Here is a 24993-nt window from a genome sequence, read left to right on the forward strand (position 1 = left end):
ATTTTGAAATATCTTCCGCTTCAGGGTTATCTTAAACTCCACAAATTGTGCCACATGATGATTACCTGAATACAGACTATTTATAGAAAGCACCTATTAGAACTTCCAGATCAACTACCTAACTATTTCAATCATATCTGCCTATAACTATTTTTCAGTAGCTGCTTGAAAAGTATAACTAGCAATGACCAGGATCTTGATGGGATGAGAGCTTACTTATGAGAGTGCAATATGTTAATTCAGATATTGCATAGAACAGACCAAATCGATATATATTCCATGGTATTTATAGAAATTAGTATGTTTATACAGTTTTGTGAATAGGTTAGTAAGTGAGCTGATGTTGGAAACACACGAATATATATTCTGCTAAAGTTTAAATAAAAAACCAGCTGAAAACTCCAAGTTGGAGACAAAGTTTCTTGTGTTTAACTTGTTAATGGTGGCAACCTATGATATAGACCTATTGTTTGGCAATATTTTATTTAAAGTTTAAAGTACATATTTAGTTTAACCTATAAGTATGCAATTCACTTCTACTAAGGGCATATATAAAACACTAAATGTATTAACTTTATGGTTATAGTATAAGCTATCTTATGTTGCTCGTGCTGAGACAAACATCAAAAGCTGGTAGAGTGCCGGTGATTTCCAGAAATCTTAACAAAATATGGCTGTAGGGCTTCCTTTGTGGAGAAGCTACATCACTATCCATTGGGTTTCTAGCCAACTCCTCTGGAGAGTCCAACTCCCTAACATAATCCATGAAGTTGTCCACATTGATGGGTACTTCCGTTTTTGGCTTCGATGGTTCCGTTTGCAATTTCCGCTGAAATTCACTTCTATAATAGTCGTTGATCATGGACATCATTCCCTTGGAATACCAATAGATGATGCCAATCAAAAACAGGCCCTGCATAAAGGGTCCAACCATTTTGTATTCTTAAATTTAACTAGATTTTTTAAAAGATTCTAAGTTGTTTTTACTGTCGATGCTCTTCGCGAAAACTTTGTAGCCATTGATTAACCATGTAGAATTGTTCCTTAAGATGTGGCCAGGCCATGGTGACTATTAACATTATGGTATTGGCGAAAACAAATAGTTTCATCATCTCAAATGCTAATCAGGAAAAAGGATATTTAATAGAATAAGGAATTAACTTAGTTAGGAGACTAAATTACAGACCCTCCGGTGTGCGAAGATAGTCGCCGAAACCGGAATTCAAATCCTTGTCCTCCTCTTTCTGCTCATGCTGATGCTTTGGCTCTCGAGTCTTGGCCTTGCTAGTGCCTTCGGCTTTATCCTTGCCGGGGTGTCCTTGACCGTGGGAGTGTCCTTTCCCGTGACCGCTGTGCTTGTGCCTGCCGTATCCTGTGGATGTATTGGCAAAGGCCGATTTCTTTGGTTTCATGGCATCCAGATCGCATGAGTTGGTCGGCTGACCCACTAACTGGATCTATTTAGAAGTGGTTCTTCTCTTAAAGCTGCTCCTCGGATGGTCCTTCCTCGCCAAGTGCTGCTCCGCGAATGACACATTCATTGGGTCACTTGCAATGCCGCCGCTTGTGGCAATTTTATGGTTTCCATTTTATTGATTTGCGATTTCTGCTTGTCGCTTTGAATGGGTGGGAATTGTGGAATATTGGGGGCGGGAAGGTGGCCAAATAGAAATATGTTGTTAGTAGAGCAATGCGCTTGGATATTTAGTCAGGCATGTGTGCTTATTATACGTATTACACAAATGTGTGTCAACTTGGTGGATGAATGTGTTTGAATGTTTGAACATTGGTCCCAAATGGAATTGGTTCCTCTTACCTTCGAGAAGTTCTAAACTTATAAAAGAGTCAGTATATAATAAATAATATTGTTTACTAGATTTTGCACCTTAATAAGATTGAAATCGTTTATTTCTATATTATATCATAGGTAAGATTATTATTTTTGGTTCAATTTATTTTGTTATTCAGCTTTAATTTGTTTTAATATCAGTTCATTTTTCGAAAATAGTTCTCCAAAAAAAAACCACTAAAAATCGAAATAAAAATCTTTTAATACGTTTTTGTCGTGGTCTTAAAAGGTAAAAAAAGTAAATGCTAAGATTTTGATTTATTCCTAAAAGTATGCAACTCAATATCTACTCGCCTAGCGAATGTTTCAACAACCTAAATTCGAATACTGATTACAAATACTTGACTGACACTAAAACTAACTTAGCACATAAGCCCCTACGTATACGCAATTAGTTGCTGATTCCTGTTCACTGTAGCTCCTTCCGATTCCTGTTCCTTGTTTGGCGAGGTCAAGCAACACGTGCAAAGGCCACCGAGGATGACAAGCAGACAGAAAGCGGTCAGAGAGAGGGCGGGACTCACCTGCCTTAGCAAAGTGAGAAAGGAGGCGGAGAGTTGCCACACCCTTGCCCATGTGACGGCCGAGAAGGTGAGGCAATTTCGCTGTTCTTGAGGCACCAGTTCACCCATGCAGGCCAGGATCATGGACTGGGCACAGGCCACTGCTGCTTGGGGTAGCGAGGCCATTAGCAATCCTAGGGTTAGACCATATACCTCGGGCATATCTTTTTCGGCTAGGAACCAGCAGATGCTGCCAATGGAGCCGACTACGATGGCAAATCCTCCTGCCCATTGCCACTTGCGTTCACTCTGGTTGAACGTAAGGTGGAGAGCCAGGAAGCAGCCCAGCATCTCGGCTAGACCCATTGCCAGAGTATTGGAAACCAAGTGCTCCCTACCAAAGGATCGCACATGGAGTAGCAGACCAGTGTTTACCACCATGAAGGCGGCCAGAGCCATGTGCACGGCTACCAAGTGGAAACTGCTCTTCCGCTGACCCATCCATAGGTGCATCCAATTAACTATTGGCATCGGCTCCAGCATTTTCTCTCTTAGCTCTCCCAACTGCTGGGGCAACTCTTTCGACACCTTGTGGATGCTTCCATTTTTGCGTGCCGCTTCCAGAAGGATTCCCACAGTTCGCTCAATGGCTAACTGGGTTTCTTTGGTGTTCTTCAACTGCCAGCGTGGTGAATCGGGCGTCCAGGGCAGCAGGAAGACAATTACTAGCAGGGAGAGGGTTACACCTAGGTATATGTGTTGCCAACTGGGAGCACCCGAAGCCAAGCCAGGGAGAAGGATCAACCCTAAGGCCCAAAAGCAATCGTAAAGGAGGAGGGCCCTTAAACGATATTTGCCAGCTGTTATGTCACAAACTAAAAATGATTAATTTATTATTAATTAAAGGTTTATTAATAAATTTATATCTTTACTCACATATAGAATACCCCGAGGTGATCATAAAGCAGCACGAAACAGCAGCCAAACATCTGAGACCGCAGTGCACACTAAAATCCTTGACCAGACCCATTAGCAGGCTGCACATCAGGAGACACCAGATGCCAGTTCCATAAATCTGTCGAGGACTTAGGACTCGCATCAGCTTTGTGGCCGCCACTCCGCCGATCAAGAGGCCAAAAAGATGCCAGTACTGGGACCAGGCCACAAAGAAATCACACAGGCAAACCAGATCAAACTCCATGGTCAGGGAATGAAAGCCCGTGGTGTAGATGAACTTCCGACATTGTCGCATGGCATACCCAGAATCACCATAGTTAACCATGACATAGCAGTGATCTAAAGACACTGTTGAGTTATCCACCGGACCAAAGGCACTCGTATCACATTTGTATTCCTCTTCGGGATAAAGATCTGGGGCTGTGAACAGGATGCAGGCCATGAACCAGGCGGCGGGTATCTTGCAGAGGAACAGAATGGCCAGCGATCGTAGTTGCCAAGGGCCAAAGTCCCCCAGGATATCTCTGATCACATCGTCTTCATTGTCATCAGTAATGGAATTGGTTTTTGTTCTGGAGTAGGAGGCACTACGTCATTGGCTTTTGGATCGCTGCAGGTAAAAATTTGTGTGAGATGGCCGAAGTCCAAGGGCATAGGTGAATGCTGGCGGATATTTGGTGTCCAGCCTTCAAAAATTGGTTCTTCCATCATCCTTCTTTATTTGTGAAATTTAGTAACCACGTCTTGGGAGTACCAACCCACCAGCATGACTGCGACTTCGCTTAGCACCTCACCTGGCCAGGTAAACTCTATGGCTACGGTTTGCCGTGCCTGCCTACGACATCGTCGCTAATCAAATCATTCCAAATAAGCGGATCAGAGTTCCTAACTGATTGCGCAAACATCGGACGACGAGATGCGATCTATTTTTGTTGACCATCCGTACGGATTCAAGGGGATGACTTCACGCGGAGGCAGGCACTTGACATGATTGAAGCTAATAAATTGGCCAGGTAAACAAATTCTTGGAAAGCTACGAGACTTGCGGTCTTGTTGATGGTGGGAAAATGCCTTGATCGAATTTATATTAAATTTTTTGGCCCCGCCCTAGTTTTTAGGGGGTTTGATATTTTATAAGAAAAACATTGATAAGTTTTTTAGATATTAAAATGCTTTTCCACTATCTATTTAATAGGTCACCCTGCAGACTAAGTTCAATTTCTAGTTTCTTGAATGAACTCGAATGTTGATCATGAGCCAAAAATCCAGCCTTGTCCACATCCACATCCAAAAATGATGTAATATGTTTGTGCTCAAATGTTACGTCTGAGTTGCTACTTTCGTTGGTCAATTGCCATTTCCACTTGCATTTTCATGGAAAACTTGTTTCAGGAGGACCAAGGCATTTCTTTTGCCAAGCCAGTTGTGTGTGGAAAGTGAGTAACTCCACACCGGATCAGTAGCAATTGTGGCTTCAAGGTGGCCACATCATGGACAACTCTGCAGTGGAGATAGTGGAAGACCAGACGGACATATACCAAGATGCTGTGGTCTTTATAACGGGTAATACTTTAAATATGCTCCAAAATGGAATGATTAAAGAAAACCGTTTTTAATAGGAGCAACTGGGTTTGTGGGGAAAACTCTGCTGGAGAAGCTGCTCTGGAGTTTCCCGCAGATCAAGCGCATCTACATGCTGATACGACCCAAGGGCGGAGTCACAGTGGAGGAACGTTTTCGGGGATTCCTTCAGAATCCCATCTTTGAGCGCCTGAGAGCTGATTATCCAGAAGGGCTAAAGAAAATCTTTTACTTCTCTGGCAACATTGAGGACGACAACTTTGGTATGCTTTCAGAGAACCTGCACAGAAAACTCATGCCTTAACTAGAGACTTCCAACAACAGGTTTAAATGAGTCCGACAGAGCTGTTTTGTGTGGCGAGGTGAACATTATTTTTCACAGTGCAGCAACGGTTAGTGCAAATGGGGAATCCCCAAAGCTTTTTCACGAAAATTTACGAGTATTTGAATTGCAGGTGCGCTTTAATGAGTGTTTAAAAGTCTCAGCTCGTGTCAATTCCCAGGCCACCTACAACCTTCTAGAGCTTGGCAGGGGCATGACTCAGTTAAGGGTAAGGAAATTTGAGAGAATCTAGAAACTGCAATTATTAACTCTATAATTTCCAGAGTTTTCTGTATGTTTCCACGGCTTACTGCAATCCTGGTCGCAAGTATGTGGATGAGCAAGTGTATCCTACAATGCCTCCGGTGGATTGGCGTCAGTTCCTTACAGCCACCCAGAAAATACCCGATGACTATTTGAATCGCCTGGCTGACTATATAAAGGGTCCACACGTCAACACCTACACCTTCACCAAATCCATAGCCGAGCAGATTGTCAATGCTTATAAGGATGTGATTCCCATAGTGATTGTGAGACCTTCGATAGTCACAGCTGCCTATAGGGAACCTTATCCAGGTTGGATTGACAATATCCAGGCAATTAGTGGGATAATGATGGAGATTGGCAAAGGCGGTATCAGTAGTATTCTGGGAGACAAAGATCTAATATGTGACATCATCCCAGTGGACTTTGTGGTCAATGCCATGATCATGATGGTCAGCAAGGCGAAATTGGGAAGGTAATCTGATGCAGTTATATCCCCTTAAATAAGACAAAAATATAGTAATTTTATCTTTTAATAGTGTGAGCATTTGTAACGCCACCTCAGGAGTGACCAATCCCATCACCTGGCAGCATCTTGGGGAACTCACCATGAAGTGGGCTAGGATTTATCCCACAAGAAAGATGATTATGTTTCCAAATTTCAAGTACAGATGTAGTGCCCTGAAACATGAGATGGCAGTGTGGTTGCTCCATTTTGTGCCCGCCTTGCTAATGGATTTTCAAACCCTTTTGTTGGCCCAAAAGAAGCGACTGGTTACACCCATTGCCAAGAAGTTTCGGCAGGCTTGTCTAGCAGGTTATCCTATAGAATGACCTTTAAAAAATCTTATCCCTAACTGAAATGCTTACAGGTAGCTTTTTCTCGCTGAACGAATGGATCTTCAAGAACAAAAGCCGCTTTTACTTCAAGGAAGTGATTGAAAATGGCACTTATCCCACTTTGTATTGGAATCTGGAGGAGCTGGACTACGATGATTATGTACGGCGTCATATGATTGGAATCAATAAGTACCTGCATCGGGAAAAGTTCACTGTGGACTCCAACAAGTTTATGGTGACAAGGTGAGTCTGTGTTTCCACTGTTTCCATATCTTAACTAATTTAAATCTATGAAATCGTTTAAAATTTAATATTTTTCAAAAGCCTTATACACTCCTCCACTTTAGGAAATAAATGTATTGTTTCTTTACTTATCTTACAGAATTTACTGGTTCTGGATTTTCCTGCATTTGATTTTCTACATGATGGTTATCTATATGTTGTTTTAGTCAAATATATTATAAGTTTACATGATAAGAAGGTGACATTAGGTATAACATTTTAATTATACCCGTTACTCGTAGAGTAAAAGGGTATACTAGATTCGTTGAAAAGTATGTAACAGATAGAAGGAAGCTTTTGCGACCCTATAAAGTATATATATTCTTGATCAGGATCAATAGCGAAGTCGATTGAGCCATGTCCGTCTGTCCGTCCGTCCGTCCGTCCGTCCGTCCGTCCGTCCGTCCGTCCGTCCGTCCGTCCGTCCGTATGAACGCTGAGATCTCAGGAACTATAGCAGATACAAGGTTGAGATTAAGCATGAAGATTCTTGAGGTCCCGGGACAGCGCAAGTTTATTACAGCATCCTGCCACGCCCACTCTAACGCCCACAAATCGCAAAAAACTAAAATTGCTGAAATCTCAGGAACTATTGCAGTTAGAAAGTTGAAATTCAGAAAGTATAATCTTTAGATGACAGCGCATCTTATAGTGGTACTACTATCCGGCCACACCCACCCATACGCCCACAAGGCTCAAAAGACGGTTTTCCGATTTTCTAGAAAAGCTGATATCTCGGTAACTATAAGAGATAGAAAGTTCGGATAAAGCATGTATGTTTCTATGACGCTCCCAATGCGAATTGTTTTTTTCCGATCACGCCACGCCCAATCTAACGCCCACAAAACCCGAAAAACCAAAAATGCAAAAATCTCGAAAACTATAAGAGCTACACAATTTTGCTTAGGAACACGTATTTAGGAGATGCCTCTGCAACTTGCCACGAAGTTGCATCCGGCCACGCCCACTCTAACGCCCACAAACCGCGGAAAACTGTGGCGTCTATAATATTGTTATGAATGCCTTCGTTTGACCTTGTGTAACTTATTTCTGTTAATATCTATTGATTTACAAAATATTTTTCAAATCGGAACATTATTTCGCTATTTATAAAGAAATTAAGGTTATAAGGCCTCACATGGGCAGTGACGTCACTATAAGCATACTCAACATACTTCCTCTGACAATAGGTGGCGCCTTGTGAATTTCCACTAGCAAAATTAATATTTTAAAATTGTGTAAAACAGTAACGGGTATCTTATAGTCGCGGCACTCGACTATAGCGTTTCCTCTTGTTTTAGTTGTGTAAATTGTAAACAAATCAATTTCGTAAATGTATTTAAGTTTCTTTAAAATGTTTAATGCTCCTTGAAGGACTCAAGGTAATGGGTAAAAATCCCTCGTGAGTTGGAATCTCACTCGGCAAAGATAAAACTGGACTGATATGTCCAACTCATGGTTCAAATCGTTTTCCTAACGATTGCGTTAGCCTACTCCCGCAAAAAAAAACTATTCATTATAAATGGATACTTCGATTCTCCGGGAGTTAGCGAACGCACTCAGCAGGAAACGATTTGTACAATGAGATGATCAAAGGCAGTGCCATTTTAGTCTTGGATAATCCTTCAAGTGGAAGAATGGTTGCAGTTTCTTAGAAGAGTCGGAATTGTTGGCGAACTTGACATCTGAAATAAGCAGGAGGTTATAATTACCACTAACATCCTATTCAGGCTTTTTCCAATCCTGCTCCAAACCCTTTTTCTTCAGCCGCCACTTCACATTTTTGGATCCCAACATCATCGGAAAGGAGAAATTGCCCAGTGTTGTACATTCTTTTAATAGAAAGATTGTCATTTTTAACAAAATGTGTAGTCACTTCTTGTCACTGTCAAATTTGACATTTGTCAGACATTTAACTTTGTACCCTTCTTGGTTACACAACAGGATTACTTTCTATTATTAATGTCTCATCACGCCAATGATGATAGGACACTAGTACTAAGAAGCTGGCACAGAAGATTGCCTATGAAAGGTGCAAAAGGATAATCCAAAAACCATGACTCGGAGGCTATGATGGGTAGTCTAGGCTTGCAGTCAACTGCTAAGAAGCATGAGTCTTTGGCGACGATGCCATCTGAGAATAATCCATCGAAAGAGAACCTGGTTAAACCACGAATTCGTACAAATGTTTTGATTAGGAGCTGAAAACAATATTTGGTTTTGCTTTTAAATGAGTAGATAATGAAATAAAAGGAGCTAAAACAAGCTAGCCAGGGCAATTACAAATTCGGGAGTTATGATATGATATTTATGATATTTATATTTTAAGAACAAACTGAGTACTTTTCCATGTTTATAAGTCACCTTTATCAATGTTTACATCAAAACTAAGGAATCATAATTATTGCTATAGAAGAAAAGTAAAAAAAAGGTAAGCTTACTATATTACCTAGTTTTCCCTCTTAAACAAATAACTAAGAGTTGAAAAACATCCAATATTCTGTAGTAAAACTCCAAGCATTTAAAATAACATTTTACTTAACCTAATCACAGAAGAATGTTTAATTAGCTGACTAATACAAAGCTTATAAATTGGCAAAATATAGCGATCTTCTCCGGCTACAATCGAGTATTGTTGACATCGTTTTCGACGGTCCAAACTGGGGCATTCAGAGGCGATTGCTCCTTCTTGTCATTGGATTCCACTTGCGGCACTAGCGGTGAGACACTCGTCCTGGGCGTAAGGAGCAGACTGGTACAGATACCGCCCAATATACTGAACACACAATACGATGTCAAGGACATTGCTGTATCGATCTTTTTCAAAACATTGAAGAATGGAGCCGAGAGAAGCCACACCCTTGCCCAGGTAACCACGGAGAAGACAAATAGCTGTTTTTTGTTCGCCGGCATCAGCTCGTTCATGCAGGCCAGGATCATCGACTGGGCACAAGAGACAGCCGCCTTGGGAATGGTGGCAATTATCATCCACAAACTGACCTTTAAATCAGCATCCACTGGAAAGAGTTACATATTAAATATTTTGAAAGTAAATATAGTTATAAGGATTAACTCACTGGAATCCGCATTGGTGAAGATCCAGCCCATACAGCCAAGGAGTCCAGCTAATATATTGAAGACCCCCGCACACTGCCACTTCCACTTGTCGTGTTTCAGTGTAAAGTGGAGAGCCATGAAGCAGCCAATGATTTCCGAAAATCCTGAAGAGCAATTGAAGGGAAATAAATTTGAAAAGTAGAGTATTTTATACTAGACATAGACTTGGAGCTTGGTGCTTGGTAAGATTAAGAATAGAACAACTCACCCATAGCAATGGTGTTTGGCACCAGATAGTCCCTACCAAATGACCTTATATTAAGCAACATGCCCATGAAGTTAATGACGAAGAAGGCCAGTGCCAGGTGGGCGGCCACCATGTGCGTCTTTGCCCGCTTTCCCTTCCACAATTCACACCATGGAGCAGGTGGCGGTTGAGCCTTCAGCCGTTCACTCAGCTGCTCCAGTTGAAGTCGGAAGTCTTGAGGTATCTTGAAGGTGCGATCATTGATTGCTGCTCCTTCCCGTACTATTTCCTCAACGTTGTCGATGGAGTAGCGATCCACGGCATGACGGAGCAGCCAGCGAGGTGAATCCGGGGTCCAATAGAGCAGTAATATCAGCATAACAGTTGGGAATGTGATGCCCACATAGATTAGAGACCAACTGTTGAAGAAGGAGGAAAGACCGGGCAACAGGATCACACCGATTGACCAGAAGGTGTCGTACAGGATGATGGCACCAATGCGATGCATCCCAGCCGTGATATCGGCAACTGGAGGATAGAATTTTATCACAAACATTCCTAGTAATCCAAAGTAAACTTACATATTGCCTGACCAGCTGTAAACATGATCGCACAGCAAACGGCTGACAGACAGCGGAAAGCGCAATGTAGGCTGAAATCCCTGGCATAACCAGTGACCACTCCACAAACGATCTGGGCCACAGCTCCCACACAGTAGGTACTTCTCGGGCTAATTCCCACCATCATCTTGGTGCCCACAACACCACCGACAAGCACACCGAACAAATGCCAGTACTGAGTCCATGCCACAAAAATGTCCCTTAAACAGACCAGGTTAAACTGCATGATCAAGGAGTCGAATCTAGAAACGTAAGTGAATTGCTCGCATTCGCTGCTGATGCCAGTTGATTCGTCCAGGATATAGCACTGGTTATCCGAAACACTGATGTTGGAATTACTATTGCTGACCAGGTAGCTGGTATCGCAGGTGAACTCCGAGCCGGGATAAAGTTCTGGGCCCGTGAAGATAATGCAGGCCATGAACCAAGCGGCAGGGATTTTGCATAGAAAAATGATGAGGATAGTTCTCAGCTGCCAGATGCCAAAGTCACCCACAACATCGGCGATGACATCGCTACCCGCAGGTGCAGGTGGTGGTGATGCCATTCTCTTGTCCAGATCGTTCTCCATCTCGTTCGGTAGGATTTGAGGTAAAGAGGACTCCCCACCTCGGGTTGGCGACGGATTCACCATTGCTCCAGTGGCGTTGCTCTAGTAGCACATTCTGTGAATGATAAGTAAGTTTTCATTTATTTATTTATTTATTTTTATATCTTATATTTCACTACTTCTCTCTGTTGCCTTATATACCCAAAGTTCTTTATAAACTCAAGCACAAATTGATATAAATTGAAAGCGGTTTACAGTAAAAATCAGTCGATGGAAAGGCATTGAATATCATGCGAGATTCTTGAAATATCTGCGGTTTCTGTTTGATTTGATTGACATTCATTATTACATCGACATGTGATTGTCATAAATAAATATGGGACAATAAAAAATAAATAGTTTTAAACTTATTTTCCTATTTGAAAAAAGAGAATGTAGGAAAACTTTAGCATTTAACACCTTTTGTCAATTAGAAATTGCTTTGTAGCTACAAATCAGGTTAATTTTCCGCTTGTAACACCTGTGCTATCTCTGTTAATTTCATTCATTAATAAATTAGCTAAGCTCTTGATTTGCTTTAACCTGTTCGAAGTTCTTGTTTGCTGCACTCTGGTACTGATATCGTATCACAAATCACGACTGATTAAAGTTTTTATCGATAAGAGCGGGAAAGAGGTTGATTAAGGGAAGAAGATAATGGGTATCATGGCTTTATCTTAGCCCTTATTTTGCGAGGGCAAACATGGCGTACGATTTGTAGTCATAGGATTTAGTTGTTAATTCGCTGTATCGCTGTCTGTATTGACAGACTCTTTACGCTTCAATTACACAGGTGCTAATTCGCTATTGTCCGGCTTACATGTGCTCCCACCTCCGGACTATTCAGTCTGTGTCCACCTATTGGTATCGCAAATATTTTAATTTCTAATTTTCCAGGCAGTGTTAACTGCAGAAAACTGGTCTTGCCGGTGCTCAATTTTTATTTGAGTTTCCTATTTGGTATCTGATACACATCAAGGCAATGCCAGTGGCGGCAGGTCGTTCTATTAGTTGAACGACTTGTTTTGGTCCCAAATGCAAATAAATAATTGCTTATGGGGCAGAAACACTGAGCTTATTGGTATCAAATTAATGGATTGGTTGGGTTTATGACGGGAGTATGATTAACTGTATCTTTTTTATTAAATGAATTTACACAGCAAGATCATTTTGCACTTTTAAACATAATTAATAAGTTTAACCTATAAAACATATTTGCTTTATAAATATTTTTTTATCATTTTGAATTCATCAACTGACCTTGTAGTACAAAAAATCACTTTTTAACACGATCAACTTTTATAAAACCGACTTAGCTTAAGGATTAAACTTAAGCTAGTAAAATATTACTTTTTCCACTATTAATCTATAGAAACCACAAACATTCAAATATTTCCGTTGATTATCTTTTCCATTCACAATACAATTTATTTCTCGCGTTGTCCCTTTGCTGTTTGTTCATTTGATTGCATACAAATTCATATAAATTAATTAAGCGTCAATAAAAAAAGTTTCGGTTTGTGCGGATCCGTTCGTAAAAGGCAGCTTTCCAATTGGCACGTCCCAGGCCCGATTTTCTTCTTGGAGCACACGCGTCTCAATCGGCCGAGAATCAAATGGCAACTGACGCCAATGTCGCATTGGGAGGCTATGGCCAGGGAGTGAGCCGACTGGCTGTCCACTCGGAGACTCGAGGCGTTAATTTACTTAATGAATTTGCTCAAATAATAAAAAGTTATTAAGCTCTCTAGTTTTTGGAGCCGTTTTAGGGCCAAATGGTTTTTAAATTCATAAATTATTTGGCTCATTTGAAACAAAAAGTCTTTACTTATTGGATTGAGTTTTTACCCATTGTTTAGTTATTAAATGTTTAATTTTATTGAAAAGCTGACAACGGATCGATAGAGTGTCACTCAATGCTCTTTATGTTATTAGTTTGAGTTTACCCCTATCAAGTGTGCATTATCTTGGGCGTTAGGGCAGGCGGGTGGTGTCTCCAATAGGGGGTTTATAGCTTGGAAGCCATAACATTATTACTTCACCTTATCAGCGCTTGCCTTTTGGGCTGGTTCAAATTCTTCTTCACCTTCCTTGCGGATTTCTATTTTAATCTTTATTGTCTCAATAGCTGTTTTAGTGTTCCTAATGACACATCGATTGCCGTGCTCTTCATTGGCTGTATTGACCTACATTAATTTTGTGATTCTATTAGCCCCTACAAATCCTCTTAATCTTAATAATTTTAGGTAAAAATCCTAAAGATCTTTATCCTTTTTCGTCTCCAGGATGTATAAGATATCATAACTTGATTATCATAAATTTATTATTTGAATTAGTTCAATTTGGTGTCATTTGTTACGTATCATTTGCTAATTGAGATAATAGAGACTCAAAAACATAAGGAAAATTTTAAATTTAATTAGCAATATATGACGTAGATGACTTGGAGTAATGCCGCGAACGTTTACCTTTAGGCAAACTTTATATCTTGTGGCGAAATTCATTAGAAAGATAAATTTGAATACATTAGAAACTTGTGGTACTCTTTGAAATGCCAATAAAGGTGGGTGTGTTTTAATTTCGAGGTTTTTATTCTTTAGTTCTATTTAGTATATTACAAGGATCATCTTAATTCTCTTTTACATATATAATGCTTTTTTAATCGCTCTTTAAAGATTAAATATATAATAACAAAAGCAACATCAATCTTGATGTACAATTTATACAAATGTCTTCATTTGTTTACAACCAAAAAAGCCTACTTTTAGGCACTACCGAAAGCTTTTCAAATGGTTTCCGAACTGTGTGACCTGGAAGCTTCCGGTTGCTGTTGCTCCAGTTCAATTTCGATCTCACTGGAGGGATGGAAATTGATGTGCCAAATATCAGCTATACTAACTGCCATATTCCGTTCAAAGTTGCTCAACAATTCGTTGCTATAGGCGCTGCAGTCTGAACTGACGGTACTGCAACGTCGCATAATAATGGCCGACTGGCGACGGTATGTATTGGGCGTGGGGACTTGGCTCATCTGCGGCTGCTCCGTGTTCCAGTAGTAGCGATTCAGACGCCGCAGGGCCAATCCATAAATCCAGCCAACGGTGGCCAGGATGGTGACAGGAAGCAGGTGATGGATGACAGTGAGGCAGCTCAGCAGCGGACAAAAGACCAGGCACACTCGACTAAATGAGATCACTGACAGCATCAGAAAAACCCGCTTCTCCTTTGACACAATTTCACTTGTACAGGTGGTCAACACGGCAATGGAAGCGGAGTTGGCTATTTTTAGTATTAGCCAAAATACTAACTCCAGTCCCACGCGTCGGGAGTTGCGCTCTGTGAAAAGGATAACATATTCAGCTTGTTTGTTTTTATTACCAAAATAATACTCACCAGTTTCGGGCAGCAACCATATCAGATATGTACTAAGACTAGCCATAATCATCAGATTTCCCGCCCACCGCCAATGGCGACGCGTGTATAGGATAAAGTAGAGGCCGATAAAAAGGCCCACCATCTCCGCAAATCCCATGGCCGCCGTGTTCACGTGTACTTGTTGGGCGCCCAAATTCCTGATCATTAGCAGAATGATATTATAAAGAACCATAGCTCCTCCCCAGATCCAGTGAATATACACCAATTGGCTGCGTTTCGTCTCACCGTCCCAGATTTGGCAGTATCCGCATTTCTTCTTATCCATTTGCTCAAGATCATTGGCATATACCGTGAGCTGGACATCGAGGGTAAGCGGTACCTTTCTGTTATTGTACGTCGCTGATTCCAGGAGTAGTCGGAGTGCGGCTTCAACTCGCTGGTGTTGCAACAGCCAGCGTGGTGCATCGGCTATCCAACGATGCAGCCAGACCAGTATAATGAGTGAAGATGAGATGGCCACATACAGGTAGCTCCAGTCGTCGAAGTATATCGATATAGCGGGCAACAGGACGAGACCCATGGACCAGAAGAGCTCAGATAAAGTGACCACAATGATGCGAGCCTTTCCTGAAGTGATGTCGTTCACTAAGGTGAAATTTGGAAATTAGTTCGTGTCTTGGGTCTTTTGATTTCTATAGATTTCAAAAGTCAAACTAAAAAATGTTAAATTCAAAGAAAACTTAAGCTACATAATAAATATTCATACTACAAAGATGGCCATGAAGTTATTTAATAGTTTAACTTTGCAAACAAGAATAGTTTAGAATAATTACTCACAGATAAACTGTCCGGAAGTATACATAAGAGCACAAAAAATGGATGTAAGGCAGCGGAAGTAGATGTGTAATTGGTAGGTGTCCACCAATCCAGTAAGGTTCCCGCAAAATATCTGCCCAATCATGCCCAGCAACATCAAGCGACGCGGACTGATTCTGCAGAATGAAGTCGCAAATTAACATATCGGAAAATATAAAATACTTTAAACAAATACAAACATTTTGAGAGCTGAATAGGCCATTAGACCGCCAATCAGGGCACCGAGAGCATGAAACGATTGCGTCACCGCCACAAGAACCCGACGGGAGCAGATAAGATCAAACTGACTGATCAGGGATCTATAGGCCGTCGTGTGTTCTACATGTTCGCAGGGAAGCGAAGATTGTGCATCCGGCTCCTTCGATTCCGAGGCGTTCCACTCCTTACCATGACTACGAACAAATCCTCGAGCCAGGGAATTAGAATAGGCATTACACACATCGACGTTGAACAGCCTATCCGTGCTACGTGCATCCTGCCAAAGTGGATGGGTTGAGGTAACATGCGGCCGGCTAACATTCCATTCTGCCGGGTGGCACACCAACTCCCCTTTCCATGGATACGGAGCCGTATATATAATAATAGCTGTGAACCAGGCACTGGGAATCTTGCAGAGAAATATCAGCAGAATTGTGCGCAACTGCCAACGTCCAAAACTCCCGTTAACTTGCTCCACAACATCCAAGTCTTGGGAGGGTTTCCCCGGAAAGCTAACGGTCGACTGCGATTCCGACATATCCGTGCTAACCGATCGAGCTTACACCTCGCCGTACGAACGCGTACTGAGTTTGCTAATTTTTTATCGATCCCATGGGCTTAAAATTACGGTAAGGAAAACGATGTTTGCTCTTCCGTTTAGTTGTTCCCTCAAATTGGTGCAAATTAGTCGGAGATTTTGTGCCCAGTCTGGGTGATGTCTTATTATTATTAGTTTTGTTTTCTTCGCATTTATAATATCAATGACGTAGGGGGGTATTGAGAAATGAGGTAAATCTATTTAGATCTTCATAAATATTTATTGTCTTTTAAATGGACAAATAAAATTTTCCATTATTATGTGGTACTAATTAACCCAATGACTTTTATTTATAAACAAATATTTGTTAAACTAATTTTATCCATTTTCAGACCGGTAGGAAGTGTAACATTCCGGAAAGTCAGGAGTTTTTTATGTTCTTTTAAAATTGCAAAGTTATTTATAAACAAAGTCCTACCCAACCAGTTAAATCTATTTTCGTATCAGTAGAATATGATACATACCGTCAATTAAAATTTTTAAATATTCAAAGAAAGAATGAGAATGGAAACGAATAATTATTAAACCCCAAAAGTCCACAAAAAAATATGTTATTATAAGAGTGCCCCCAAATTGAGGCAACATACTTATATTGTATAATATTTGTAGATCCCGAAAAGCATACTTTATTGTTTTCCATTTTATTAAAAGTATTTCTGATGCGTTCTCAGCTTTACCTCCAGATGGCGATACTGTTGCAATCGACATTTAAAAACTATGTTTCTCGCTTTATCAGGCTTTCAAAACTTGATAAAAATAAAATAAAAATGATATTAAATTATTTAAAATACTTTGAAAGCCCCCACAAAGCTCCCTTTATCTTCCACTCACCGAATTTAGATGACCAGGCTGTTAAATAAATAAAGGATGATGTTGTATATTCAATAATTCCTTTGTTTTATTCAATTTTACCTGCTTTTATTTGTTGTGTTTGCTTTTCTTTGTTATTCTCAAAGTGTGTGTGTCGTTCGCTACAAATTTTTTGTTTTGTTTTCTTCTCAAAATCATGGAAATGAAAATCAATATGTTTTTCTGAACTTGCTTGAAATATGGAATTCCATAGTTCATAGTTATGGTTTGCTATATAAAATGGCACATGCCAATGCCTCATATATTATTATGTAATTAATCAATATTTGAAATATTTTACATTACTTTTGTTATGGGCAATATGTGTGCTTATGCTCTTTGTAATGATTTAGGCAATTTGTGTGTATTTCGTTGGCTTTTTTGTTTGATCAAATTTAGCATTTTCGTTTGGTATCAATATCCAATCAATTATTGTCTGAAATAATGATGTCTGGCTAACAACTCTATATATGTTCACTTTAACTGGCCAAAACAAAAAGAATCAAAATATAATCGAAACTAATTTCTATGCTCTTACTTAAATCGTTTGTGTTTAACTTTATTCTGCAGTATTTACAGTGATGTCTAAGTATTAAAATAAAATAAATGCGTTGTTGGATCGAAAACATTTCCCAAGCACTATGCACTTAGAGTAAGTGTGGATTTGGCTTTGCAGAGACTTGGCGTAACATTAATAAACGAAAAGCTACGTATTACAAATTAATTAACTAATCTAATTTATGGCGATGTGTTGTGGGTGCGTAGTGAAGGTGAAAATTGCATTCGAATGTGTTTTCGCACCTCACAAGGAGGATTTTCGAGTTTATAAAATACACATTTTATGCAAAGTATTTACATTTTCTAAGATTTCTTTTTCGTTTTGGTTGTTGAGGGTGTGCGACTTATCAGCAAAGAGTATAGTTATGGTCATAGATTTCGTAGTTGTGCTTAGGATTTAGGTTTAGAGATATTACGCGCTCTGAGATTTTGCTCATCGTCATCATCATGTCCGCTAGTTTGTGTTACTTATGAATGAAACAAGCCAAGTCTGCTAGATGTTTTTTATCTGCTTAATTAACATTATGCTTAAACGCTAGTTTAAAGTCCTTCGGTTGATTTTTTATGCTGATGCTTCTGCGTTTCGGTAACCTTAGTGACCGCCCCCATCTAACGCTATTTTGCCCTGCCCAGCTACATATTTATGAGTTGGTGTTGTCCTACATCTAAGTTTCTAATCGGTAATATTTGGTTTCGAGTTCAATGATCCGTGCTGAGCCCATCCTCCACATTGCTGTCCCAGTTGAATTCCGTGACGCCCTGCTTGAAGTAGATGTTGCCCAGATTGGCATAGCGCTGCTCAAAGTTTGTGTCCTTTGCCTTCAGATGCTCGAAGCTGCAAGGAGAAATGTCATTATTAGTAAATATTAATAACGAAGAGAGATGGAGGTTATTTAATGTTTATTTAAATTCAAACTTTAGCTTCCTGGAGTTCACTAAATAACTTCATTACATATAATTATAATATGTTATTAAGAAAAATATATTTCTACATATTAATTTGATCCGTGAAAATGCAAATTTATCATGGAAAGAAGACCTTCTGAACTGGTAAACATGTTCGAAATATTTTTCTGCATAGTAACTCAGGTAGGTAAAAACCCCTAATCACCGTTTGTCTGAATGCGTAATCTACTTTCTTCGGGGATTTACGGTATAACTTGTATTGGCATTTCCTTCCCATTTTCCTTGCCCATTTTTCCACCCGACCCTCTGCATTGTCGCTTCCCTTTCTTCCGACAAAAGCTGCTCAATTTACTTCTGCGCAATAGAAGAATGTTTTCTTATGTGCACCCCACCATAAATGTATTAAAAAAGGAACCCTCAATTGTTGATGCAGCTGCCCGAGGTAAAGGTAAGGGTACAGCTGTATAGCCGTATGCACAATGAATAAATCCGTGTCTTGGGCAAGTCTTCACTTACCTTGCCCGGGGCATTGTGAGCATTGCAGAAAATGTCAAAGGTCATAAGCGGCCATCATGCGGCCCAAGACAAAAGGACGCTTGCAAGAGATTTTTAAGGGGAAACGAAAAGGAGCGGAAAAACACACAGAAAAGGTGAAGGGAAAACCCCGTCAACAGGCTTAAGTCACAATTAATGAAGCGAACTTGCAGCTACCAGTGGTTGTTGTTCTTGCCGGTGGTGCATGGGTATTTCCCTTTTGTTTTTTTTCTTCTAGAAGTTGCCTTAATACAAGAAGATGGTTAAACCACCCTTGAGGAGGAAGCGCAGGCGCAGACGCAGCTGTTCCGTTTCGCTCGAGGAAGTAAATAGCCGAGGAGGCCAGTCCGTTCGTTCCCATCGAGTAACCAGGGAACTAAGACCGTGCCGAGGGACACGTGTGCGTAATCAGCGTCGCAAGATTCCATCGGATTGCATGGCTGCCTTCACTTCACCCCTTCCTCCAAGGAGGTTCAGCCTGAGAAAATTCCATAACAGTTGAGCATTGAAATCAAAACGAGTTCCTCGGGGTTGCCAGGAAAAGCATAAACAATTTTCTTATTATTTAAGGTACAGCCAATATCAAAAGCCCATGCAAGAGGATAAAGATTACTTTTTGCTTGTTTTGAATGATGAAACTGTACAAGAATAAGAAACCCTTTTGAAAATGGATACTTATCATGAGAGCAGGAAAAACTTTATTGTAAATAATTTTAAGTACATAATAATACAATATCAAATCATTTCCTTTCTACTAAAAAAAGTGTTTAGTTTTATCAAATTTCTCTAAGAAAAACGACTTTAAGACTTTGTAAATAGGCCAATAGATCAAATTTCTTTGAATTTGCAAAAGAAATTAGACTGAAATGTTCATGTCTAAAAAAGAAGACACGATTTGAGGGGATGAATTTTTCACACCTCTATAGTATCGAATTTCCAGAATAAACACACAAGGCATTAGAAACAATATTGAACTGGAATTTGTTGATAAATCATTCGAAAGAGATTTCCAAAAACACCTTTTAACTGTGTTGTGTGCAACGTGAGTTGTATTGAATATATTTCGAATCAGATCTTAGCTAAGTTATATAATTTATAATAGTACGATAAAGTAGTTGGTACAAAGGAATAGCCTAAATGTTGCGTGCCTTGAGCACCTGCTTCTGGGGCGGACTGGGCACGTTCTCCTTGCCGGCGAACAGGACGGTCTTCTTGGGCGTGCTAGCCGCCGATCGCGGGGTTCGTGGAGTGTGGGGAGTGCGCGGACTGCGAGGAGTGTGTGGCGCCGCCTTGGGTGTTCGTGGGGTGGGACGGGGCGAAGACTTGCCGGCGAGAAGGAGCTCGCTGATCTCGCTGGTGCTGTCCTGGCGGACACACTTCTCTGAGGAGTTGAGCAACCACGAAGTGATCTTGTCGCAGTCGGAACGTAGCTCCGAATCGCATAGCAGATCCTCGATCTTCTCCAGATCGGTGGTATTCGATCGGTTTGCCTTGCCAGGTGTTCCCAGCAGGGCCGAAGCCGGCTGCTTGGACTTCAGTGCAATATTCTCCAGCTTTAGTTGCTCGCATTCCTCGCGTACCTTGACCAGCATCTGCTCCTTGTTGTCCAGCTCCAATTGGGCGAACTGCAGCACGGTGGCGAACTCATCGAGGGCCTTCTTCATGTCCACCATGTAGGCCTCACGCGTCTCATCCTTGCGGCGCAGCTCGTGGTAGTGGGCCAGCTGGGCGTCGCCATCGATGCGCTCCTGGAATGAGTTTGCAATCTGATTGAATTTAGCCAACGTTTCCGCCTCGCCGGCCAACAGTTCGTGGAGCAAGGACTCCTTTAACGATACCTCGCCCTGCAGCGTCTGGGAGGAGGATCTCAGCGCAGAGAGTGCCTCCTGGCTTTCGTTCAGTTGCTGGCGCAGTTGCTCTGCATCCGCCTGCAAAACCAGATAGCTCTGCTCCAGTGCCCCCTTGGCCAACTGCACAGACTCCAGCTCGGCACGGAATTGCTCCACATCAGCATCGGACTTCTTAAGACGCTCCATCAGAATGTTAACTGTGGCCCGGGTGTTGGTCAAAGTCAGCTGGTAGTTGTACTTCTCGGTGATCGTCTTGGCCATGTCCTGCTTAAGCTGCACCAACTGCTGCTGCAGAGCATCGCTCATCTGAATGTAGTAGTCGATGCCGTTCCGCAACTGCTCCTCGCACTTCTGCAGCTTCTCATCTCGCATGCGCAGCATATCGTTGGTGGTCTCTAGCAGTACCATCACGTCTTGCTTCTCTAATTCGATCTTGATCAGCTCGTTCTCCGCCAGCTTCTGGCGCTTGTCCAACTCGGCACGCCAGTAGCTCTTCTCGCGTTCAACGGCGCCCTCCAGGTCACTTTCCACCTGCTGCTGCACCTTAGCCACCGCCTGCTGCTGCTCGGTGTGGCGAGCCTGCTCCCGGCACAATTGGCGGATGGTGTCGCAGTGGGCGTCGATCTCGCAGTTCTTGTCCAGAAGTTCGTCCTGCAGCGAGCGGATCAGAGTGCACTTGTTGGCCAGGTCGTTCTTTAGGGTGTTGCGCTCCACTTTCAGGCACTCCAGCTCCGCTTGGCAGCTCTTAGCCTCCTGTCCGTAGGACAGAGCATCCTGCTCGATCTGCTGCTTCAGCTGGACCACGTCGTCCAGCAGAGAGGCATTGTTCTTCTGGAGATTCTCCACCAACTCAATATTCTCGGCGGTCTTGGCCTGCTCCAAGCTGCAATGTTCTCGGGCTTGGGCAACATCCGCCTGTAGGGCAGAGAGTTGAGCCTGCAGCTGCTCCTCCACCACTCGTCGCTCCTCATTGGCCGCCTGCAGCAGCTCGTTGGCCAGACGCAGTGCCTCGCTCTCGGCAATCAGATTCTCCACCTGGCTTTCATGCTCTTCGCGCTGTTGCTGCAATTGCTGTTCCATGCCAGCCAAACGCTCCAGAAGATCGGCATGTTCCTGACTCATCTGCTCGTTCAAAGCTTTGTGCGAAAGATTCTCATTGGTCAGAGCTTCGATGAGCTGGTCTGTCTTGGCGGTGGCCAACTCGTGCTCTTCGCGCAACTTAGCCTCGGCTTCCTTCAACTGCTCCACGTGGCGACGCAGCACATCCAGCTGGCTCAACTGACTCTCGATCAGCTCGTTCTTGTGACGGATCTCATACTGCAGAGCCTCCTTGCCCTTCAAACGGCTGGCGGACTTGGCCTCCTTCACGGGAGTGGTGGCAGCCGAATGTAAAGGAGTGGAGGCAGCAGTGGAAGCTCCACTTGCGGTTCCGCTGGCCGTATCCGTGTGACTGGGAGCTGGACGGAAACGCAGGCGCTGAGGCAACGAAGGAGTGCGGAACAAGCGCAATCCTTTTGACTTTTTGTCCTCTTTGGGAATGGCGAATTCCTTGGCCTCCTTCGAGCTGGATGCAAAGCGCACGGCATCCTTAAAGAATTTCTCGATTTGCTCTTTACGTTCCGGCTGAACGGTGGGTGGAACAGCGGCTGCCGTCGACGTGGTGGGCGTGGCACTGCCCGCTGAGCCCGCGGAGCTGTTTGAGGCAGCTGGCGAGCCACAGATGGCCACATCCACGTCATTGAAACGCTTCAACTTGGCCTTGGAGAAAGACATTTTCGTAGTTTTGTTTTTTGTTTTGGGGAGATTTTTCGTTTAACTTGGTTACGATTTCTTTGGATTTGGTCTCAATGTCTCAATAAATAACGCTCGTTTAACTTTTGCAATAACAATAACTCAACGATCAAACATAAACACAACTTTAACTTTTGGTTTGGTTTTCTTGTTTTTTTTTTGTTTCAAAGGTAAACTGTTTAACAAATCGTCTGTAGTTCGTTTCAAATTAGTCTGTACTTCGTGGTCCGTTCTGTTCTACACTAAACCCGCTTTCCCGTTGCTACCCGTTGCGATGTACCTACGCGTTCCGCTGTCAAAACCTAACTGAGCTCACCTTCTGTCCAAGATCGCTGAGGCAGACATCGTCTACAGCTGTCGGATCGAGAGGAAGTGGGATGGGTAGAGGGTTTGAAAGGGACAGAGCGAGGGAAAGGCAATGAAAACAACCCTCGAGCAAAGGTCGCTCCAACGGATCTTTTGCTGTCTCACCTTTGTGCGGTATATGGTATACCCTGTGTATCAGGTTGGGTATTTTCGAATTTTCATATACTAAATGTATAAGTTAATGAAATCTATATAGTTGGTTAAGTAAGATTTTTATACAAGCTAATAATTTATTTAATTCATAAGAAATAATAGAATTTATTTTCATTTTATGAAATTTTACGAATTTCCATAAATTAGAAATATGATTACAAAAATATTTAAAATTTCTAAAAGACTATTTGATCTTTGAGTTTTTTTAAAATTTTATAAAATTATATATTACTTGTTTCATTATTTAATGGAATTTGTTCAACATTTAATAATATATTAATTAGTTTTTTTTCTGTAACTATTATTATTAAAGGGTATTTAGCTTTTGAGACGACTAAATTGCTTTTTATATATAATATTTTACTACTCCTGGTGGTGGTTCGTGCCACATTTCTATATCCCTAGTCGCGTCTTATCTCTGAGTATTTGTCAAGACGTCGGCCTCGACTTATATGTGAAGAAAATGTTTTCATTTTAGCGCGCGCAAATGTTGCAATTGTAGTTCAAGACAGCACGAGGAGGGATCAGAGTGGAGAGGAGTGGGGGTAGGAAGACGACAGGGTTCCGCATTCCCTGACTCGTTCAGATATAGGAAATGTTCCGTGGCTGATGAGCGGAGACACAGTCACATCTGTCCGGGTTTCTCCTTCACCCCTCGACAGCTAAAAGTGCGATTGCTCTCGAGGATTGCCATCACGAGTACAGGGATAGGACTTGATAACTAAATGGACTGCTTCATACGTTAGCTCCAATCCAGCTTGCAACCAGCATAAGTTGTTAAATTGATACGAAATCCGATGCCCGCATAATTGCAAGGGAAATGCGTCGGAAATGCAAGGGAAACGAGTGAAGTCGCGCCTGCGCGATGAGTTGAATTTAATTGAGGCGAATTGAATTGCATGGAAAATGGAAATGCGCCAGGGATATAGATTTTCCTTGTTGGGCAATCGGCCATCGCTAATCTGGCAGGATACCCTCATGATATCCTGCTGATCCTGCGGTAGCTGCTCGTGTGTCTCCTTCTCTTTTGTCCCCTCTTTCTCTCCAGTGAGACTGTCACAACTGCCAACTGCTCAGCTGGTTGTTCCTTTGATCCTTAACAATGGCCAGAAGATTCTTGCAACTGGGAGGTGATAATTCTAGGTTAAGGCAGGCAGCCATGAAATTCTGGGTGGGTCAACCACACACACAGCTGTGCCAGGGAAAAGACGTAGATCTTTTCGAATCAAAGAAGAGGATGTGGAAGCTATTGGGGGTTTCCTATTTCTAAAATAACAACTGGCTTTTCGTATAACACCTTGATTAGGGGAAATAATTTGGAAATTAATGAGAGAAAATGCGACTATTATTCATTTAAAGTTCTTAAATTTGCCAAAACTTTCGCAAAATATTTTGATTTTATACCAAAGAGTCATGGTTTTTTGTTTATCAAACAAAAAATTTAAATAAAACTGAAAAAAGAACCACACAATTAGCTGATCCTTTGATCTATCCAACCCAAAAGTATTATAAATGATGTTAATGACAATTTCTTTTCGCTGAGACACCTTCAATATAATTTTCCCATGCCTGTTCATGCATAACCTTTGATCATTGAATGCGCTATAGGGTAATGCGATCTAATGATGGTTCCATGGGATCCATTCTCCTTTTCCTTCCACACAATATCCTTTAGCACAGCCAATGTCAACACAAACTGGCGGCAACAAAGGATTCGTGGACTGGCTTGGCCCCTGATGATCAAAGGGGTCTCGCACCCTCAAGGGACACAAAGCGATACAAAGAACATGGACCTGAGTCATCGACCTTAGACCAGACGTCCCGATTA

General features: G+C 41.8%; 8 protein-coding genes across 9 annotated transcripts in view; 1 reads left to right on the forward strand and 7 right to left on the reverse strand.

Moving 5' to 3' along the window:
• Window positions 1–466: 466 nt before the first annotated feature.
• Window positions 467–934, reverse strand: LOC108117226. The gene has a single exon (XM_017229557.2). It carries the CDS (start codon window positions 932–934, stop codon window positions 593–595), a length of 342 nt encoding a protein of 113 aa, XP_017085046.2. The 3' UTR covers window positions 467–592.
• A 49-nt stretch (window positions 935–983) lies between these two features.
• LOC108117225 lies at window positions 984–1514 on the reverse strand. The gene is made up of 2 exons (XM_017229556.2): window positions 1187–1514; window positions 984–1120 (listed from the first exon to the last, which is right to left on the reverse strand). Exons 1-2 carry the CDS (start codon window positions 1410–1412, stop codon window positions 984–986), a joined length of 363 nt encoding a protein of 120 aa, XP_017085045.2. The 5' UTR covers window positions 1413–1514.
• Window positions 1515–2079: 565 nt separating this feature from the next.
• LOC108117074 (solute carrier family 22 member 1) lies at window positions 2080–4067 on the reverse strand. The gene is given in 3 exon segments (XM_017229246.2): window positions 2080–3227; window positions 3289–3879; window positions 3882–4067. Coding segments are annotated over 3 exon segments (1731 nt in total). The 5' UTR covers window positions 4021–4067; the 3' UTR covers window positions 2080–2226.
• Window positions 4068–4512: 445 nt separating this feature from the next.
• LOC108117032 (putative fatty acyl-CoA reductase CG5065) lies at window positions 4513–6765 on the forward strand. The gene is made up of 8 exons (XM_017229201.2): window positions 4513–4872; window positions 4929–5153; window positions 5215–5282; window positions 5346–5441; window positions 5497–5951; window positions 6016–6293; window positions 6349–6559; window positions 6699–6765. Exons 1-8 carry the CDS (start codon window positions 4800–4802, stop codon window positions 6763–6765), a joined length of 1473 nt encoding a protein of 490 aa, XP_017084690.2. The 5' UTR covers window positions 4513–4799.
• A 2334-nt stretch (window positions 6766–9099) lies between these two features.
• Window positions 9100–12712, reverse strand: LOC108117330 (solute carrier family 22 member 13). The gene is made up of 5 exons (XM_017229705.2): window positions 12372–12712; window positions 10484–11187; window positions 9924–10430; window positions 9676–9819; window positions 9100–9615 (listed from the first exon to the last, which is right to left on the reverse strand). The coding sequence occupies exons 2-5, from the start codon at window positions 11154–11156 to the stop codon at window positions 9218–9220; spliced, it is 1722 nt and encodes a 573-aa protein (XP_017085194.2). The 5' UTR covers window positions 11157–11187; window positions 12372–12712; the 3' UTR covers window positions 9100–9217.
• A 939-nt stretch (window positions 12713–13651) lies between these two features.
• Window positions 13652–16282, reverse strand: LOC108117059 (solute carrier family 22 member 3). Its single transcript, XM_017229231.2, has 4 exons — window positions 15542–16282; window positions 15324–15478; window positions 14505–15131; window positions 13652–14447 (listed from the first exon to the last, which is right to left on the reverse strand). The coding sequence occupies exons 1-4, from the start codon at window positions 16096–16098 to the stop codon at window positions 13897–13899; spliced, it is 1890 nt and encodes a 629-aa protein (XP_017084720.2). The 5' UTR covers window positions 16099–16282; the 3' UTR covers window positions 13652–13896.
• A 751-nt stretch (window positions 16283–17033) lies between these two features.
• The window catches only part of LOC108117127 (heparan-sulfate 6-O-sulfotransferase 2), an 82325-nt gene continuing 74365 nt past the window's right edge, over window positions 17034–24993 (reverse strand). The window contains 1 exon segment of the mRNA XM_041819000.1: window positions 17034–18400. Within this exon segment, the coding sequence (XP_041674934.1) occupies window positions 18265–18400 (136 nt within the window). The 3' untranslated portion in view covers window positions 17034–18264.
• LOC108117126 (myosin-2 heavy chain, non muscle) lies at window positions 20033–22972 on the reverse strand. 2 transcript variants are annotated; one of them, XM_017229359.2, is made up of 2 exons: window positions 20844–22972; window positions 20033–20753 (listed from the first exon to the last, which is right to left on the reverse strand). In XM_017229359.2, exons 1-2 carry the CDS (start codon window positions 22626–22628, stop codon window positions 20139–20141), a joined length of 2400 nt encoding a protein of 799 aa, XP_017084848.2. In that variant the 5' UTR covers window positions 22629–22972; the 3' UTR covers window positions 20033–20138. The 2 variants fall into 2 exon arrangements, with proteins under 2 accessions (XP_017084848.2, XP_017084847.2); XM_017229358.2 differs by having other exon boundaries at window positions 20033–20771.

Source organism: Drosophila eugracilis, unplaced genomic scaffold (genome assembly GCF_018153835.1).
Source record: "Drosophila eugracilis isolate 14026-0451.02 unplaced genomic scaffold, ASM1815383v1 contig_440, whole genome shotgun sequence".
Taxonomy (NCBI): domain Eukaryota; kingdom Metazoa; phylum Arthropoda; class Insecta; order Diptera; family Drosophilidae; genus Drosophila; species Drosophila eugracilis.

Excerpts from the sequence above, each read along its gene's own strand:
- LOC108117226 (XM_017229557.2), bottom strand. The coding sequence starts at position 934 with ATGGTTGGACCCTTTATGCAGGGCCTGTTTTTGATTGGCATCATCTAT.
- LOC108117330 (XM_017229705.2), bottom strand. The coding sequence starts at position 11,156 with ATGGTGAATCCGTCGCCAACCCGAGGTGGGGAGTCCTCTTTACCTCAA. Across the intron at positions 10,431-10,483 it reads TACAGCTGGTCAGGCAATAT|TTGCCGATATCACGGCTGGG; the intron begins GTAAGTTTACTT and ends TCTATCCTCCAG. Across the intron at positions 9,616-9,675 it reads CTTCACCAATGCGGATTCCA|TGGATGCTGATTTAAAGGTC; the intron begins GTGAGTTAATCC and ends AACTCTTTCCAG.
- LOC108117126 (XM_017229358.2), bottom strand. The coding sequence starts at position 22,628 with ATGTCTTTCTCCAAGGCCAAGTTGAAGCGTTTCAATGACGTGGATGTG. Across the intron at positions 20,772-20,843 it reads CCCAGACGCTGCAGGGCGAG|ATTGCAAACTCATTCCAGGA; the intron begins GTATCGTTAAAG and ends AAATTCAATCAG.
- LOC108117032 (XM_017229201.2), top strand. The coding sequence starts at position 4,800 with ATGGACAACTCTGCAGTGGAGATAGTGGAAGACCAGACGGACATATAC. Across the intron at positions 4,873-4,928 it reads TGCTGTGGTCTTTATAACGG|GAGCAACTGGGTTTGTGGGG; the intron begins GTAATACTTTAA and ends CGTTTTTAATAG. Across the intron at positions 5,952-6,015 it reads AGCAAGGCGAAATTGGGAAG|TGTGAGCATTTGTAACGCCA; the intron begins GTAATCTGATGC and ends ATCTTTTAATAG.
- LOC108117225 (XM_017229556.2), bottom strand. The coding sequence starts at position 1,412 with ATGAAACCAAAGAAATCGGCCTTTGCCAATACATCCACAGGATACGGC. Across the intron at positions 1,121-1,186 it reads CTATCTTCGCACACCGGAGG|CATTTGAGATGATGAAACTA; the intron begins GTCTGTAATTTA and ends TTTCCTGATTAG.
- LOC108117059 (XM_017229231.2), bottom strand. The coding sequence starts at position 16,098 with ATGTCGGAATCGCAGTCGACCGTTAGCTTTCCGGGGAAACCCTCCCAA. Across the intron at positions 15,479-15,541 it reads GCCTATTCAGCTCTCAAAAT|AATCAGTCCGCGTCGCTTGA; the intron begins GTTTGTATTTGT and ends TTCATTCTGCAG. Across the intron at positions 14,448-14,504 it reads ATGGTTGCTGCCCGAAACTG|AGCGCAACTCCCGACGCGTG; the intron begins GTGAGTATTATT and ends TCCTTTTCACAG.